The 17,112-nt window shown below is 37.2% G+C and overlaps 1 protein-coding gene across 3 annotated transcripts in view; it reads right to left on the reverse strand.

Annotated features, from left to right (window-relative positions):
• The window catches only part of ctnna2 (catenin (cadherin-associated protein), alpha 2), a 450,781-nt gene that overhangs the window by 393,021 nt on the left and 40,648 nt on the right, over positions 1 to 17,112 (reverse strand). Inside the window, exon 1 of one of the 3 annotated variants that reach the window (XM_079617043.1) lies at positions 2,322 to 2,438. The exons of the other annotated variants lie outside the window; for them this stretch is intronic. Coding sequence (XP_079473169.1) covers positions 2,322 to 2,351 — 30 coding nt within the window. The 5' untranslated portion in view covers positions 2,352 to 2,438. Of the gene's footprint in view, positions 1 to 2,321; positions 2,439 to 17,112 lie in introns of those variants that run through there. 3 annotated transcript variants of the gene reach the window in all.

A 17,112-nucleotide genomic window follows, 5' to 3' on the forward strand; every position in this document is an offset into this window, starting at 1 on the left:
TGGTGTTGTGCATTGAGCGCTTCCTACAAGTTTTAACATTCACTTTTGCATTATTATCATTATATTAGGCAGCAAAATGAAAAAGTATCCTAAAGCTACAGGAATCGATAAAAGGGGAGAGAGAAACGTTAGAAAATTAACTTGAAGCTTTAACATAATATTGATGCTATAGCCTATGCCCTTTTTACAATGACACTTCTGGCGTGTTACATACATGTACCGGTAATCGTAATTTAACAACATTTAACATGAATTAATTTAATGACTGAAAAATTTAAGTGTAGTATATTAAACATTTTTAGGTTACATTTCCAGCAAAATAATTACTATATCATTATTACAGTGGCATAAACCATATATCATGGACATTTTTGGTCATGTCATCCAACCATGTTTGAGGTAAACCTTCAGTGCAATGAAAATTCCTTTGAATAAACTCATCTGCCAAATGCATAAATCTAAATCTAATCTAAGATGGTTAAACCCAGTTACTCCACATCGATTGAAACTGAAAAGTGTATTGTATTTTGAATAACAACATCATTTAAAAGTATAATGAGTAATTTAAAAAAAAAGTATAAAGTCATTAATAAAAAAGTCAGGACCTAAATCTATTACTAAATCTAATTACGGCATCAGCACAAAACTAGCTGTTCATTTTTCTACATTCAGGATTTATTTACAATAACACAAGGCAATGCATTTACTTCCTCATTCAACAGAAATTAATGTTTCAAAAAAAAAACTTTCAGACTTAGCTAGAATTAAATGTAGCCCATTGACACATCCTCAGTGTCGAATGTTTATGCTGATGCATCTATTCTAATCTGAAACAGAGGGGCTAAACGTTTACGTAGCACGTGGTCTTCTCTTTGTGACCACATGCACTTCAAGTAGCATCTTCGGTCACCCTTAAGTTGATTAGATTGCAGCAAAGCACAGCTATGAAGAGAAACAGCAAGGTTGGTCCTCGCAAAATAGCAAAACAACACAGCACTGTGATTTACACTACTGGAAGGAGGAATAGAGATAGAGAAAGAGAGAGCAAATAAGATAAGGAACACTGGAGAGCCAAAGTTTGCAATCGTGGCTCTGAGCTTTGCCGATTATAAGACTTTAAACTCAGTTACTTGCCATTCAGCAGACACTTTTTATCTAAAGCAATTTACAGTACAATTTATAGTACAGTAACTGCAGAGTCAGTCGTTCTGGGACAGCCCAGGATGAAGTGCCTTGCTTAAGGGAACAATGGTGATTAGACAGAATTGGGATCTCTGTAACCTCCCAGTTCCTGGATCACTCCCAGATGGAACTAAACTGGCCAATCTTAGTCTTAACAAAAAAGGTGGGAAATTAACATCCACACCAGCGAAATGCAGCAACTTTTTTTCTCTTTATTTCCAAAATAGTGGGTAATTTTGTCTCATCTACCTTAGATGAGACATGACTACCTTTACATGACAATACCAGCTATTGTCATGTAAAACTACACCTTTTTTTACCAGCATTTTAAGTACACTATAGGGAGAAAAATTAAATGAAAATGACCCCTATCAACTAATACAACAGTTGATACAAGTGCAACCACATACATGCATACAAGTAAATCCAAGATGGCAAACAAACCTAGAGAATGTTAGCTATAAATAAACTTAGATTTCGTTCAAAACTTAAAAAGTACTGGCATTGTTTCATTTAACTAGAAATATATAATTGTACCCACTTGTGTGTGCTATGCAGTTTTATGCTTGTAAGAATCTATATTAGCAATAAACTAACTCTAAATTGGAATTGGATTTGTTTGGTGCAGATAGAATTAGTTATTTTACCCAATACTTGTGTATACAGTGTAATGTTGTGCTCATAATAATATATATATCAACATGATAATGTTAAACCTGACCTGAATCTGGTGTAACTAGAAATGTATTGTAAGACCTATGCTTGTAAGAATCTATATTTTAAACAACCTAACATTAAACTGAAGCTGAATGTGTTTGTTGTATCTAAAAATTTACACAATACGTGCATGCCATGTGGATTTATGATCGTAAAAATCTATATTAGCAACATGCTAACATTAAACTGGAGCTGAATTTGTTTGGTTTAACTAGAAATTGATTATTGTATGTATAATACTTTCATATGCTGTGTAGTTTATGCTTGTAAGAATCTATATTAATAACATTTTAATGCAAAACTGGAGATTACTTACGAAGGTCCAAGATGGTTAGGATATTACCTTATACACTGTCGATGCATGCAGTACAAAAGACACAGCTCAGGTTTTCAAACAGGAGTAAACATTGGAATTTACATACGTGTAAACAGAAGGATGTCGGCTGACGCATCAGCACAAGCAATAAAAAGAGAGCGCAAGAGGATGCAGCGGGGGTTTGAGACCAAGCCAGCCAAAGGGGCAATCTGCGTATGTGCTCTTGAACTACGTTCTGCTTTCTTCACAGCGCGAGACCAAAGGGACTGCTTTGAATTGCAGAAAGGTCAGCCAGAAAGATTGAACAATCTCCAAGAGAACTGCATATACAGCGCCTGCTGCAATCTCCACCACACACAGCTGGGGCTTTGGATCAATTCACCTTTGCCTGTTGTTCTTGTTCCTGTTGTCTGCAGATAAATGAGGGTTTGCACACTTCGAGAGCATTGTCACACCAAAATATTCCATATAAATAAGTCAACTCTAGATCAAAAAGAAATTTGTTTTTGGTGAAATTGCATTGCTCATGAGAGAGAAAAGCAAGCCAATGACAGCAGCTATGCACTGAATGAAGGAAACTTAGAAGTGCATCAGCTTCTAAGAATCAGACATGCAAAGATGAATGGCCAATTTCTTAACACTGATTTGTATTTGTGCCAATCCATTCCATTCCAAATCAATGCCTGAGACTTTATAAAAAAACCCACCCTGGAAAAATGCATCTCCACTTTTCAATCGCTCAAAAGCACAATCGGGTTGAATTCCCACAGAAGCTAATTTAAGAGCTTTGCTTAGATTCTTTGAAACACGCTGACCCTGGGTTCTGCATCCTTTTGCCTGACTGAAGGCAGAGGGTATAGGGGGAAATACAGCAATACAAACAACTGAATAGAGAGCAATCTGCCCAATCTTTGCCCTTCAAAACAAGACTTTAGGTATACACAGTCACTTTTTATGAAGCATGTGTGGCTTTTCGTTTGAAATGTCTTAGTGCTCTTCAAACAAAAATGCCTCATTTTAATGGAGATAAACTTTTGCTACCTTCATGCTTTTTTAAATGGAAAAGTTGCATTACAATGTTTTTTTTTTTTTGTTAGTTTTTCTCAGGAAAAACGCAACAAAAAAAGAAAAGCCTTTGTGGACAATCTGCATGCTATTGAAAAATTAAAGTTCTGCTATTATTCTATCACCCTCATGACATTCTGAACCAATTTTATGTTAATTTCCTCATGGAACACCAAAGAGTATTTGAAGAATCTTTGCACAGCTTTATTTCTTTGGGGTGACTTATTCCTTTAACCACAGGCATCTGCTAAGCATATTTTGTCATGTTATTGCCTGCACTTAAGCATCAATCAATCAATCAAAGTGTAGAATATAAAATAAGTTCTTAAGAATTTGCTTTCTTTTTTTCAGAGTGTCAGAGAAACTTGCTGACATTTCACGGCTGGACAAGAGCAAAAATCTATGTAGGCAGACATGCTAAATGAAGTACTTGTAAGAGTATGACTCACAGGTCCAACTTTTCCGAGGCAAACTCAAATAGACTGCGGTTTATTCATCTCCTATGTATTGTTTTAACAAGGAAGTCTATTTATCAACTCGTGTCAGGATAGAATCACTGAACTGAATCTCTACACCAAAAGAAATCAGTCACTGACAAAAAAAAAGCCAAGCAACCGCTATGTGAATGGGAATGCTAACAGAAAACTTTCTCTAGGTACTATCGGCCTTTTAGGTTACTAAACCTTGACCCATTGTTTTGAACCTTTATGGACTTCCTAAACCCATTCCTGACTCTTCATTCACCTTCTTTCTCTTTTATTTGTAGTATTGTTTCTATAAGGTGGTCTCTAGGGTGTGCTTCCATTAATCCTTCAAACGGTTCAGAGTCATCTGCCGCGTTTGTGGTCAAGATGAAAGATCTCTGTATTAAATTCTGTGCAGGTTTCCCCTCTTCCTTGCCTTTCTGTCTTCATTAAACTGCAAAGCTCTTCAACTTCAGTTCAAAAGTACACCTGGCTCGAAGGAAAAGGCAGAACGAGACACTGAGCTTACGCTTTCAAAATGCCCCCAAAAGTGCATTTAAATACAGCATCCTCCCTTGGGGGACAGGAAACAGTATTTGCTTGCTTTACTGGATTGTGAGCATCAATGTCGCATGAAAGTTTAATCTATGAAGAGAAATACATTTCATGGATGATCGGTGAACTCATTTCGTGAAGATCCATAAAAGAGAGCTTAGATTAGCGGGCTAGAAGTTATGACCCGAATACCTATAAATGAATAACTTCGCTGAAGATCCGTTATGAGGGACCTCCACTCGTTTTCACTCCGGTGAACGTCTCGACGTCTAGCTGGTTGTTCAAAAGGAGAACGTGTTGTCTGCTCTGTGGTATAAATTGCACCTGTGACGTTTCGAAGAGATTATATTCTTAATCATTTGCGGTTTCATTGTGGATTTGTTCATTCGTTCTGCGTGAAATGAATTAGGTGAATAATTCAGAGCAGGGAAAAAGTTTGACTTTTAAATAGAAGCTGAAATAAGACAAGACTTTTACTTAGAAGAGGGAAATAGTACTTTGACAGGTAAATAGTCAATCTGTAAATCTACCTTGTACTAACAAGCACACTTTCTTTACGTGCCATATAACAAACAACTCCTGTTCTGCTATATTTCTATATTTAAACCAAGCTCATCTATAGCAACGCAGGGAAATGATGGAGCATTTTCTATTATTATTTTGTAATGCTTATATACAAGTAAAGTGAACAAATAAACATGTTTGATATATTAAAACATGTGTGTATCATCAATTAAATTAATTAGTACATTAATAGAACATCTTTATTGGAAGAAAACCATTCATTCTAAAACACGTCATTTTGCCCCCCTTTATGCATTCATGTAGGTTTTTTGGCTCATGCATTCTAGGTTTAAACAGATTTGCTAAAATCAGATCTCCAATCAGTTATCAGGACCACATCTTCTAAATGTCCTTGTCCTGGCTAATAAGCTCCCATCTTTCAACCTAAAGTTCAGTTTCATCCATGTGCTACTAATAGGCTTAATGAAAAGGGCAGTGCAATGTGCATTCAGGTTTAACAATGTACACATAATAGCCCTTCTTACAGTCAGTTATTTAGGATACAGGCAAAAAAAAAGGATGGACCAAGAACAATGTGACTGCTTGTGTTCAGGGAATTAGGCTGTTCTTTCACCTCAAAGATAGATACAAAAAAAACCTCAGATAGACCGCCTGAAAGAGGGAGCACACACTCTTAATCCTACAGCTGAGCGCATGGCTGCAAAAAGTGAAGAAAAGTGTGCAATACTGTGGGAAGAGGAAGTCAAAGTCCTCAACGTCCCCATCACGGTGGCTCAAATACATCTAAAGGGCAGGATTATAGGCAGGAAGGAGAGAGATTGCGAAAATCCCTTCTCTGTCCTTGATAACTCCATGAGAATGCATGGAGAATCAGCTCCTTCCTTATTTGGGATTCCAGAGTCAAGGGCATGAGCGAAAACCGAACAAAGTACAGATGGTGATCAGTCCAGTCAGTGCAAACCAAAATGGCAATTAGGCAAGACTCAAAAAAAAATTTGGATTTAATTAAACTGATTGTTCTCTAAAATGTGCCAGCAAATAATGGGAACAAAATGTACAAAGACAGCAGGACAGATAAACAAAGTAATTTTTGCCCAAAAAGAATGCATTTATTGCCCACATAGTAAGAAAAAAACACACTTGCCATGTGTAATCAAATAACAGCATCCAAGACAGCAGGAAAGAAACAAGCATTCAAAATCACAATTGCCACTCCAATTGCAAACTTCCATCAGACATCTTTCATTTTAACAATCTCCCTTTCTTTTGCAAAAAAAAAAAATAGGCTCATTGGAAAAATGTGCCTCTATTCCTACACTGTTGCACAACTCAAACCATACATAAACCGGTACATGAAATTCTCTATAGATTTCAGCTGAAATGAACACTAGCCTATAAAGTAAAATACCAACAACTGGTATTCCTTTTCATGCAAATTATGATTACAGGGGAAGATTGTTTTAATGAAGGCTAATTTCCACACGGTTCCAAAACTCAAAACAACATACAGTATGTATAAACTAAAACATTTTAATGTTTGCATTTCATATCCAACTCCATATATATATATATAGATATATATACATATACATATATATATATATTCAGCAAATGTGTATTTATTTCACATTTTCATTCTTTAACACTATCGACTGGGTTTAAGACTGGGTTTAGTATAGGGGGTATGCTATTTTTGAAACATTAAAAAGCATTAACATTTCAGCACCACTTACCAGACATTTCATTTACGAATTGATACGTGCATGAACCAATGTACTGCAATATGCTAACACAGTCACATTTATTGGTTTCTGAGAAAACTGAACATGTTTTTTTAGCACCACTCACTGGACATTTAACTTTGTCACTGCCGGGAAATGTGCAAGAAGCAATGTAATATCATTTTTTTGAAAAAAATGTCACCAGAGGAACATTTTTCATTAGCATGGATTGACAAAAAACCATCCTCAAATAAGTTAGAGATATAGACGTTTACATACAAAAATAGATAAAAGTAGTGGGCAGCATTCTAAGTGTGTCGATTTGGTTTTAAATAAACCATGTTAATTTCTACCTGTTTTATTAAACACATTTTAAGGCTCTTAAAGGCACGTTAAGGTACACATGACTACATTTTCAGCATATAAAGCATAATCATGTTAAGATTTGCATGTAAAATGCAGTGGATCCATGCAAAACCTATAGTATCTAATTTCAGAATGAAGATAAGGTATAAAAGTAGACTAAGAAGACAGCTATCTAGTTAGATAGCTTCTGTAGCAGAGCCATTGTAAATTTTGAAGGCAGAAGAGACCCGTCTAATATGCTGCCCATACAGAGATGCCATCCTCTCATACAGACATTTAAAGGACGCTTGTCTTTTGATCTGAGATTCCTACAAAGCAAAGTGAGGTCTTGATGTTTCATCTGACACATGATCTGCTCTCTGCTCTCTTCATCTCTGACTTTGTAACCTGAGCGTTTAATGTTAGCATCCTGCATACAGATTAAAGCTATCCTGCCTGGAATACGAAACAAACATATCCATGAAGACACCTGGTAAAAATATGCTCACTAATGAAGCATCTAGTTTTCTTTGCCTCTTTCTTTCTTTCTGTTCAACCCACATGTTCTTTCACTAAGAGGAAAGATTGCCAAGCAACTCTATGAAGCAAACTCATTACCTGAAAATGGTCCAGATGATCATTATGCTAGGGGTGGGTAGGACCTAAATCTTAACACTATATACAATTTCATATGACATTGTTTCATATTATCCCTGGAAACCCTGAAAAGGTTTATATATCACAATAACTTATGCCGTAGTCATTTCTTGACACTTCACAACTTTTTTTGTCACAAATACTATTTAAATGGTTGGTTTACACATTTATACTTTTATACATTTATCACATTCTATAGCCTACAATAGAGGTCAAGTGACAAGTGACAGTTCAGTTCTCATCCAATAGTGTCAGTGCAGTCAAGTCAATAATATTGCTGAATATTGATTGTCTCCAACTAAGGAAGCCAAAGGTGACAGTGGCAAGGAACCCAAACTCCATCAGGGGACAGAAGAAGAAAAAACCCTTGGAAAAACCAGGCTCAAGGGCACCAGTCCTCCTCTGGCCAAGTGAACAAACATGGTGCGTTTATGATTCCAGGCTGCATCACAAGACAGATTTTGGATTTATATCATAATTATTCGGAACATTAAATCAAGTTTGTAATGTTTCTTGCCTTCTTATTTTCAGGTTACATTTACACCATAAACAACAGCTGCATCAATACTTGCGTGCAAGATTCCGCTACTCTAAAACAGACAATGCAAATGAAATTTTAATACCAATGGATGTGTGCTAAAAATAACATAGACACAGAATTATTCAGACATAGACCATTTTTGCTTTTTACAGAGTATGTGAGACAAAGCAGCAGTTCTGTCGAGACTTATGGCATTTAACCTCTTACTCAACTATTAAATCAAGCCCTATTCTACTGAAACAGTGTAACTTGTGATTGGGAAATACAAAGACTGCCTCTGAACATTTTGAATACCACTGGAATATACGAGCATGTCGACAAGCCCTATATCGAGCGTACACAACCACCACCATCTATATCCAGCCTTTCCCAAGTGAACTATCTGACAACAACACAGCTGAAGAGTGGGATCAGCTGCAAGATCAATGTGCATGCAGCTTTCAGGTTAGCAGTAGGAAGCTAATCTCCGTAAAAACGGATGAAGGACGGCAACAAATTGTTTAGTTAAACTCCGCTATCGCCAGGAGAAAGCAATCATAAGACCCTGCCAGTCAATTCCAGAGAGATATTATCAAGACAGACATCATAAATCAGCTGTTGGAAGCGAAAGGAAAAGTAGAAACAACGGTTAAGTATCAGATAGACAGGAAGGAATGACTTGGAAGAGAGCGAAGAATTTATGAGAGAGGAAGAGGAAAGTATAAAGTATAAAAGTATAAAAAGAGAGTTATAAGGATAAACAGATGAAAAATGAAAGATGTAGCCTATAAGAGAGAGCGAGCGATAGAAATGCTATGGTTACAAGGTACAGTAGCTTTAAAACCGCCTGCCTGGTTTCAATCCATGCTATCAAGGGCAAGGCCACAGTAAAGAGTCTCCAAACTCCAATCAAATACCTGTTCTGTGGGACAAATGACGACCATGTCAATAAACAGAGCATTAAAGCAATCACAGAGGAGTGAAACTAGCAGGGCAGATAAACATACGGTACTTCAAATAAAATGTAATTCTAAGCTTTAAGATAAGATTAATAAGATACACAATTCTCAATCGGCTAGTACATTTACGCTGATAGTTTTCCGCATTAAAGATTAACCGTGAGTGAGACTGTTAGCGCTGATGGAATCTAATGCTCGATGGAATCAGCTCAGCATATCTGAAGAGAATGAATTTACATTTCATCAAAAAGATTGTCAAACGGAGGACAACGAAACGGATAAACATCCACCCACTCTTCCCAGGATACAAAGCGTGTGCTGTATTTGAAGAGAGTACATGAAACGTTTCTGGGTTAGAGTTTGTTGAGGTTGAGGTCAGCTCCACGCCACGCTCCTGTATGATCCTATATGAACAGAAAGTAACTCAGGTGTCCCCTCCTCCATTGAGTTGGTCTAATCTAAGCTAAAGTACTGAGCTGTGTGGAGTAGAACCTGGAAATCCTTCAATGAATCGCAGATGGTTTGGATTAAGATTCAAAGCAACTGAGAATTGGTACACGAAATTCTGCCGAAAGCCTTTTCAGAAGGTCTTTTCTTTCCTTCTGTGAAATTTGAGTGAAATGGCTTCTTGAACAAAAAATGTATTTTGATTAAAGATTATGAGGTGCACAGATAAATAATTTCAAATAATCACTGTGATATTAAATGATGAGGTCCTATAGCTACAATTCAGGATGACAACTTTTCTGCAGCAAAGCAAGAAGGTGTTGTTTTACAATCAGATTGTCACAGAAGGCTGTCTTCATAAGCTTTGAATATGTCTGGTGGGTGGAGGTGTTGAGAGGGTGTAAACCACACAAGTTAGAATTGGATCTGTGAAAACGAGAAAAGTTGCTGGTATTGTTGGGAGTAAAACGTGCAAACTATGCTATTTATTGCCCACTGGCAATTGATACTAGCCTGGCTACTTCCGCTCAATTTTCATTTTCCTTCAGTACTTCGTCTGGGTTTGCGGTATATTCGCGGGTTTTCTCCGGCCAATTTTTACCGGTCCAATCAGCGAACAGAGGAAGTGGCTGAGAACGATGACGTTGAGGTTGTGCGCTGGTTTGAGTTGTAGTTCAGTAATGGCGGCGGAGAAAGATGCGAGCGAAGTCATTCGGTCCGTTGTGGCAACGCTGCCGAATATCCAGAAGTTAAAGCCGGAGCAAGAACAATCTTTGCTGAGTTTTGTTGGTGGCCATGATGTTGTTGCCCTCGTCCCCACGGGGTTCAAGAAAAGTTGTGAATGACCAAACGTTAGCGATTGGTTATGGCAGATCCAGAGTGGCTCTGGGCAGATCCAATTGAACCTTCGCAGGGAGCTTGATTGACAGGTGATGTGACCAATCATACTTTACCATCCACCATTTTGTCCGACAAAGCAGTCAGGACTCAGGAGAGTTAGTAGATTACCATGGGAGGATTTGAACTTGAATAACGGAGTGTACTGACACCTTTCCACGGTTAAAACAACATTCCTTCTGTTCATTCATGTTTATTCGATGCTATAATGAACTAGAAGGAAAAGATGATCGGTTCACGAGCAGCTTTAACTGAGGCTCTACAGCGATCTGTCAGGCACATTAAAGAGCCACAAAACTGTATTTTTTTGTTTAAATGTCTTTTAAAAAATGACCAAATTTGAAAGGTGAGACATTGTTTAATATCAAAAGTAACCCAAAAGTAACCTGCTCTGTCCTGTCTGTCAGCGCGTTGCCAGTGTCCTCTCTGCTCCGTGATGTATTTTTCACTGCGTGAGAACATGGTGTGGCGTGAGAGCGGCGTAGCAACAGAAATCTTACAACAGTAAAAAAAATATTTTATATCCTACTATGGAGGTCAATGGGGTACATCAACTGTCTACCGACATTCTTCAAAATATCTTCCTTTGTGTTCAGCAGAAAAAATTAACTAATTACAGGTTTTAAACAACTTAAGGGGGAGTAAATGATGACATAATATTCATTTTGAAGTGAGCCATTACTTTAATGGTGCAGGTCTCAAATTTTTTTCCCAAACATCAATGAGATAAATGTGAGAGCAAATTGAGACTTTTATTTGTGCTACTCAGATTTGTATCCCAAGAAAAAGAATCCCATCTAAGTCTCTTCTAGGGTTTCAGAAGGAATCTTAATATCTCAAATGGCATTCGGATTTGCCAAGATACCAAAGTCTGCAATTTAAAGTCAGAGATTCTAGATATCAAACACTTCTCATCAAATTCTTGCAAGTCAAATTATCTGAGCTATAGGGTATCCGCATTAATCCACATAATTTGATGCATTTATATGTTATGTGAACAAGATCCACAGCCATTAATATCTTCAAGCGTACGTTTTAAATAATGCTACTGCTTTTGAGCTACATCTCATCTTTTAAAGCCACCTGCTTGCCTTATTCCATTTCCCCTGGGAAGCTGTCCAGATTCTTCACCAATGACTTTCAATATGTCTCTTTACAAGAAAGGATATGCAAAAATATCACCTGATGTTAAGCAAACCCAATAATGTACAGCAGAGATATAATGAAATACATAAAACATTTTGCAGTTTTCATCAAGCGCTTGTTCTCAGAATGCTCAGATCTAATTTCAGAATAGCATTCAGACTTAAAAAAAACTGCATTATTCAAAATGTCTCTGCTTTCACAATCTCACTGTAATTTACATCATGGTCTTTGGAGGACAGCTAACATCATTCAATGCAAAGGATTCACGTAGAAAATCCAAGCAAGCAAACATCAAACAAGCACTAGAGGCCGGTGATGGAAAAAAAAATGGTGTAGGCTACATTCTGGAAATGGTACTGCATATATGGAAACTCATTGACTGTCAATTATATTTCAAAAGTGCTTTTAAACTATTTCTCCTAAAAGCAACTCTGGGCTTCTCAAATTGGTAGCTTAGCAGAAGAAAAAGTGTTTTCCCCAATTCATCTCATGCTTAAAAATACTCCCTGAGATTCCATACATAAATTCACCAGCTCACCTTGGACCTGAATAATAATGTATTTGTGTATTACAGCTATAGACGAACAAAATAAAATCTGATTCGTTTTAGTAAAATGATTCAATTGGAGGGTTAATAAAAATGAACATAAAATTAAAAAATAAAAACATTTAGAGAGTTAATAAAAAATTTTTTTTTTTAAACATTTAGAGAGTTAATAAAAATGAAATACCCTATTTAAAAAAAAAATGCACAAATAGCATAAATAAATAATAAATCAAGACCAATTCATTTTAGTGAACTGATTTAATCAAACACTATATAAACAAACCTTTTAAAATAAAATAGTTCCAGACACTGATAATCTATAATACACATCAAGGACAATCACGATTGTAAAGGGAATAAAATGTTTTGATGCTACACAGAATGTTCTGTTAGGAAAACACAAGAAAATATCACATGACATTTAGGATTTAGTGAAAGAGTGTCTAAAGTACGGACTGTCTAAAGCCAGACACGTGAAATACAACAAACCGGCGAAAAAAAACTGTATCAAAATGGAGAGACTTCAACAGATCCAATTGCTTGGAGCAATACCAGAATGTGTGACTATGAAAGTGTTCCAAGAACTATATCCTGTGCGTTACATGCAGTCAGCAGTACCTGCGGCATGTGCACACACATGCCTTATAGAAGACGTCCTTGTTGATGTCTTCACTTTGTGATTCTATCAGAAGCTGTGAGCTCTATTCCACTGTCAACCTCACAATAACACTTGCAAAAGCTCAGACTCGCAACTGTGCCACAGCTGCTCAGAAACTCCTTACGATTTACCATAATCAAAATGCACTTTCACAATCACCAGCTGGAAACCTTTCAGATTTAAATGTTTTTTCAGGACACTAGGCCTAATTCAATGCCATGCGAATCTAAACTGCACTGCATATTTTTCCCGTCTGCCTTTGTACACTTGATACAGTGTGAGCTGGAGAGCGAGGCCTGACCACGTCTGAGTTGATGCTGGAATAATGGAATCAAGCAGGAAATATGCATCTCTAATAAAGCACTTGAAGCCTGTCAGGGAGCACTTACACCAGATGACAGCATGCAAGGAATAACGAGTGACAGTGCAGCTAGAAAAGAGTTTTGGTTTGTGATTTTCTTCCATTCCTCTTACTTTTGTTGCACTTCATAGACTGTTGACAAATTATTTCCAGTCTGAAGGTTATAAGCCTTATTTGGTTTAAATGCATTGACAATGTTTAAGAAAAACTACAAATTTAAAGAGATGTAGGCTTTTCTGAGAGTGGTGGCTTTAGAGTAGATGTTCCTAGGTTTCTATAGTTTCTAGGGTTGTGTGGGTTGTTGTTAGGGCATTGATAATTTGTTTACATGGTTGGATGGATTTGGAGGTTTTTCTCCCCCTTTGTGGGTTCTTCAGTAGAAGAATATACAATATTTCTTACCCCACATTTTTGAATGGTAGTGTACCCGGGTTTCAAATAGCAGAAAAAAATGTTTACATTGCTAATAAGAAGTATTGTTTCTTGAGCACCAAATCAGCATATTATAATTATTTCTGAAGGATCATGTGACACTGAAGGCTGGAGTGATAATACTGAAAATTCAGCTTCACATCACAGGACTTTTTCCATCAAATTAAGCCTTAGAATCATAAACACCTAACAAAACTACTTTGAAAAGTGAAAGAAAGAAAAACAGAGGGAGTATGTTAATTCCTATCTAAAATAAATGTATTTAAGGTTACTGTTAGTTATCTTAATAAAACTAAAGTGTGAATGAAAAGTCCACACAAGGATACAAGAAGGTTTGTGTGTGTATCTAGGTGTAAAATATCGATTGCTATAGGAGAGTGTGTAACAGCAGGGTGTCTGAATTTTAGACGTTAGCAGTGTTCAGTGTTGTGATAAAAGGAAATGCTCTTCTCTGTCCAGACCAACACAAGCCCCGTTCCACAGACATCATCAATCCTCTCAGAAAAATATCCTCCAAATCAACTGGAGAAACAATCCCACTTCCCTGCACGAACACGGTTACACAAGGGGATTTGGAGAGATAAAAAGCTTCCGTTTCCACTCTGTTCGTTCACTTCCTCACATAATCTATAAAGAGAGAGAGAAAGCTTCTTCTTTTTTTGTGCAGTAATATTTAACAAACCTTGAACACGAGGGAAGGAATGACACTTGCTAACAAACCATAAAGCTCTAGATGTTTCTATAAAGCATTCCTTCTTTAGAACAGGGTCGATGAACTCTATCACATTTCTGAGGAAATACTCATTAAAACCAAGATGCTTCAGAAAATTACTTGCACTAACAACATGAACAAGGCCAACATCATCTACACGCGCAATTAACTGAAAAAAAAACAACAAAAAGAATAGTTGTTCTCTTCTATCTGTTAACACACTTCACCTTTAAACCATATATTTAATTGAAGTGTTTAGCTCATTGAACAACACATTTTGGTATAATCAAGCAAGGCAAGACTATCAAACAGCTCTAGAGTAGCCTACAGTCTCGGGATCAAAAATAGTGACTTTTTTAATGGTTCTTTAGAGTTTAAAAAAAAAATTTTTTTTTTTTAAAATTTCACCAAAGAGTGAAGCTGAGCTCAGGGCCCTTTGTGTAGATTAATATTAATTTAGTCTTGATCGTAGACATATTTCCATAAAGAACGGATTTATGAGTGTGAGGAACATTTTCGAGTAAGATTTCTGTGTATTTCTTATCAAAAGAGATTCAAGATTCATTGAGATATTTTTTTTTTTCTCATTATAGCACTCAGACTCTTTTGCCAGCCAGAGTTAGTGTGATGAATAACAAACTCTAAGAGGGAAAAACACTGATGGAAAGACTTTGGTTTGAGGGCATGAGTGACAGGTTGGTTGAACCTATAATCTTCTGGTCTGGCCTGTTAAAGAGTCCATGAAATCAAGTTTTGTTTCTTATGGTCATTGTCTTTCAGCTTTAAGGTTATATATGCTAGTGTAATTGTAGTCATTGACAAGGATTGAAGTTTTTAGAAGATTATCTACTACGGAAAGTTGCGAAGGAAGATGAAGGAGGTGAGGAAACAGATTGCTAACCACTTAAAGATACTTATTTAATTTAACACAATAAAACAAAGAAGGCTAATCTAAAAAAGGAGGAAATGAAAGAAAGAAAAAAAGAAGAAGAAATGCAGCCAGCAGCTTACATGCATAGTAAGGGGGCTTTTACACTGGGCTCGTTTGCTGCGGTCCGAGCCCGAGAGCGATTGTTCCCGCCGCCCCCCGCTGCGTTGGTCTGGTTTCACACTCAACTTTATTCTATCAAACCCTGGTGCGTTTGCGTGCATATTACCTCATTGCAAACGTGCACGCCGCATGATAGAAAACAGAACGCGGGTCAATATATTGTGTTTTTTATTAATCCGGTGCTATTATGCGCAGCTAGGTGAACAACTCAGGTTTATACTGTGTGTGTCGCATAAGGTGGTCTTCTGCTGCTTGCAAACGGACTCTTTTGAGGAGACAGTGGATTTCCAAATTTGTTTCCGATTCCATGCGCTATGCGCGAATACACTCGCTCGTCTTATCCAAGGTAAATCATCAACACTACCATCCCTTACATGCGTTTTATTTAACTAAATACATAATAATCAGCTAAAACGCATGCGCAGGTCACTTTACTTCCTGAACAAGCGCGCACCCGAGTCCGTGTTGCTTTCACATTCACGCGAACCGCGGCACGATTTGGGAGCAACCGAACTCAGACTACCTCTTCCAGGTAGTCTCGGGTGTGCAGTGTGAAAGCCCGATAAGACAACACCGAACAAAGAACTGAACAAACCGAGCGCTTAAATACAAGAGCTAATGAGCAACTCAACAAGAACCAGGTGTGTAACATAATCTGCAACATATTAAAAACGAGGAAGGCAAACTAATAAATAACCAGAACATTGACAAAGAAACCATGACTAAAATTAAACATAAGACAAGGAAACTAAACATGACAAACATTTAAAAAATCTATTATGTTTCACCATTTGCGTTGTTGGATAAGATGAATCCCTTAAATGAGCCAATTCTGACTGTTTAATGTTAGTTAAGGTTTCATGCACCAAAAGTACTTAACCTGAAAATGAAAAAAATACCATTAGATTAGTAACCTTAAATGAATCTTAAATGAATTATCTGTTAAGAAATGAATCCCTGTTATTAATAAATATGTTGACTTTAGCAGAATCAAATCATATTTTTTGATAAAAAGATTCAGTGCACATGCATCATCCATGTGGCCATCCCACGAAGGCGCAGTACTGCTTACATTGGAATCTTACATCCACAGGGCATTGCTCTACCAGTGAGTCACAAATCCCTTGTGTCCAGTTCAGTCCACACCCTGATGAGCCAGTTTCTCCTCATCCGTCAATGGAGTCACGACCTTGACTCGTAGCCAGTCAACACCAAATGGCCGCATTTTAAATCACTTTAAAAATTCAGCATTTCAACAGCCCGAGCTCGTGGTCTGGCGTTAAGCTTCTGCTTCCTGCAACATGATTTAAGCAGCACCTCAGCTGAATATGCTGAACTATTGTTTGAATTAGAGACAGTCATAAATCAAAAAGCCTGCATACATTTACCCCAGGACAGAGATACTGTAGTGAAATGGGGGGAAAGAAGAGCCAGAAAAACTGCACAAACACCAAGAAATCAAGTACTACAACAAGCCTCTTAGTCCTCTGGCCTCTTCTAAGCAGTTTCCTTTAATAAAAGCGGAATACATTGAGACCAGGGTGCAAAATTCACCAAAAGGCTGTCAAGGCACTGTTTTTGTACACTGAGCTCATGAACACGAACACACTCAGCTAGAGTTTCTCCATTTAGTTTGCTCAATCCCAGACAAAGATGAGCCCCTTAAGGTGAGGCACGGCAGGCAAAAACATTTTCACTGGTCAATTTTGAGATTTTGGGATATTTGTCTTCAATAACATGTCTTCTTTCAGACTTGTGGTGAAAAAAAAAAAGTACACTTCAAAAATCTCCACTTCAGTAGCACCTATATACAACAAACTTTCCAGTCTTGTACC

The sequence above is a fragment of the Phoxinus phoxinus genome (genome assembly GCF_949152265.1).
Source record: "Phoxinus phoxinus genome assembly, chromosome: 6".
Lineage (NCBI taxonomy): Eukaryota > Metazoa > Chordata > Actinopteri > Cypriniformes > Leuciscidae > Phoxinus > Phoxinus phoxinus.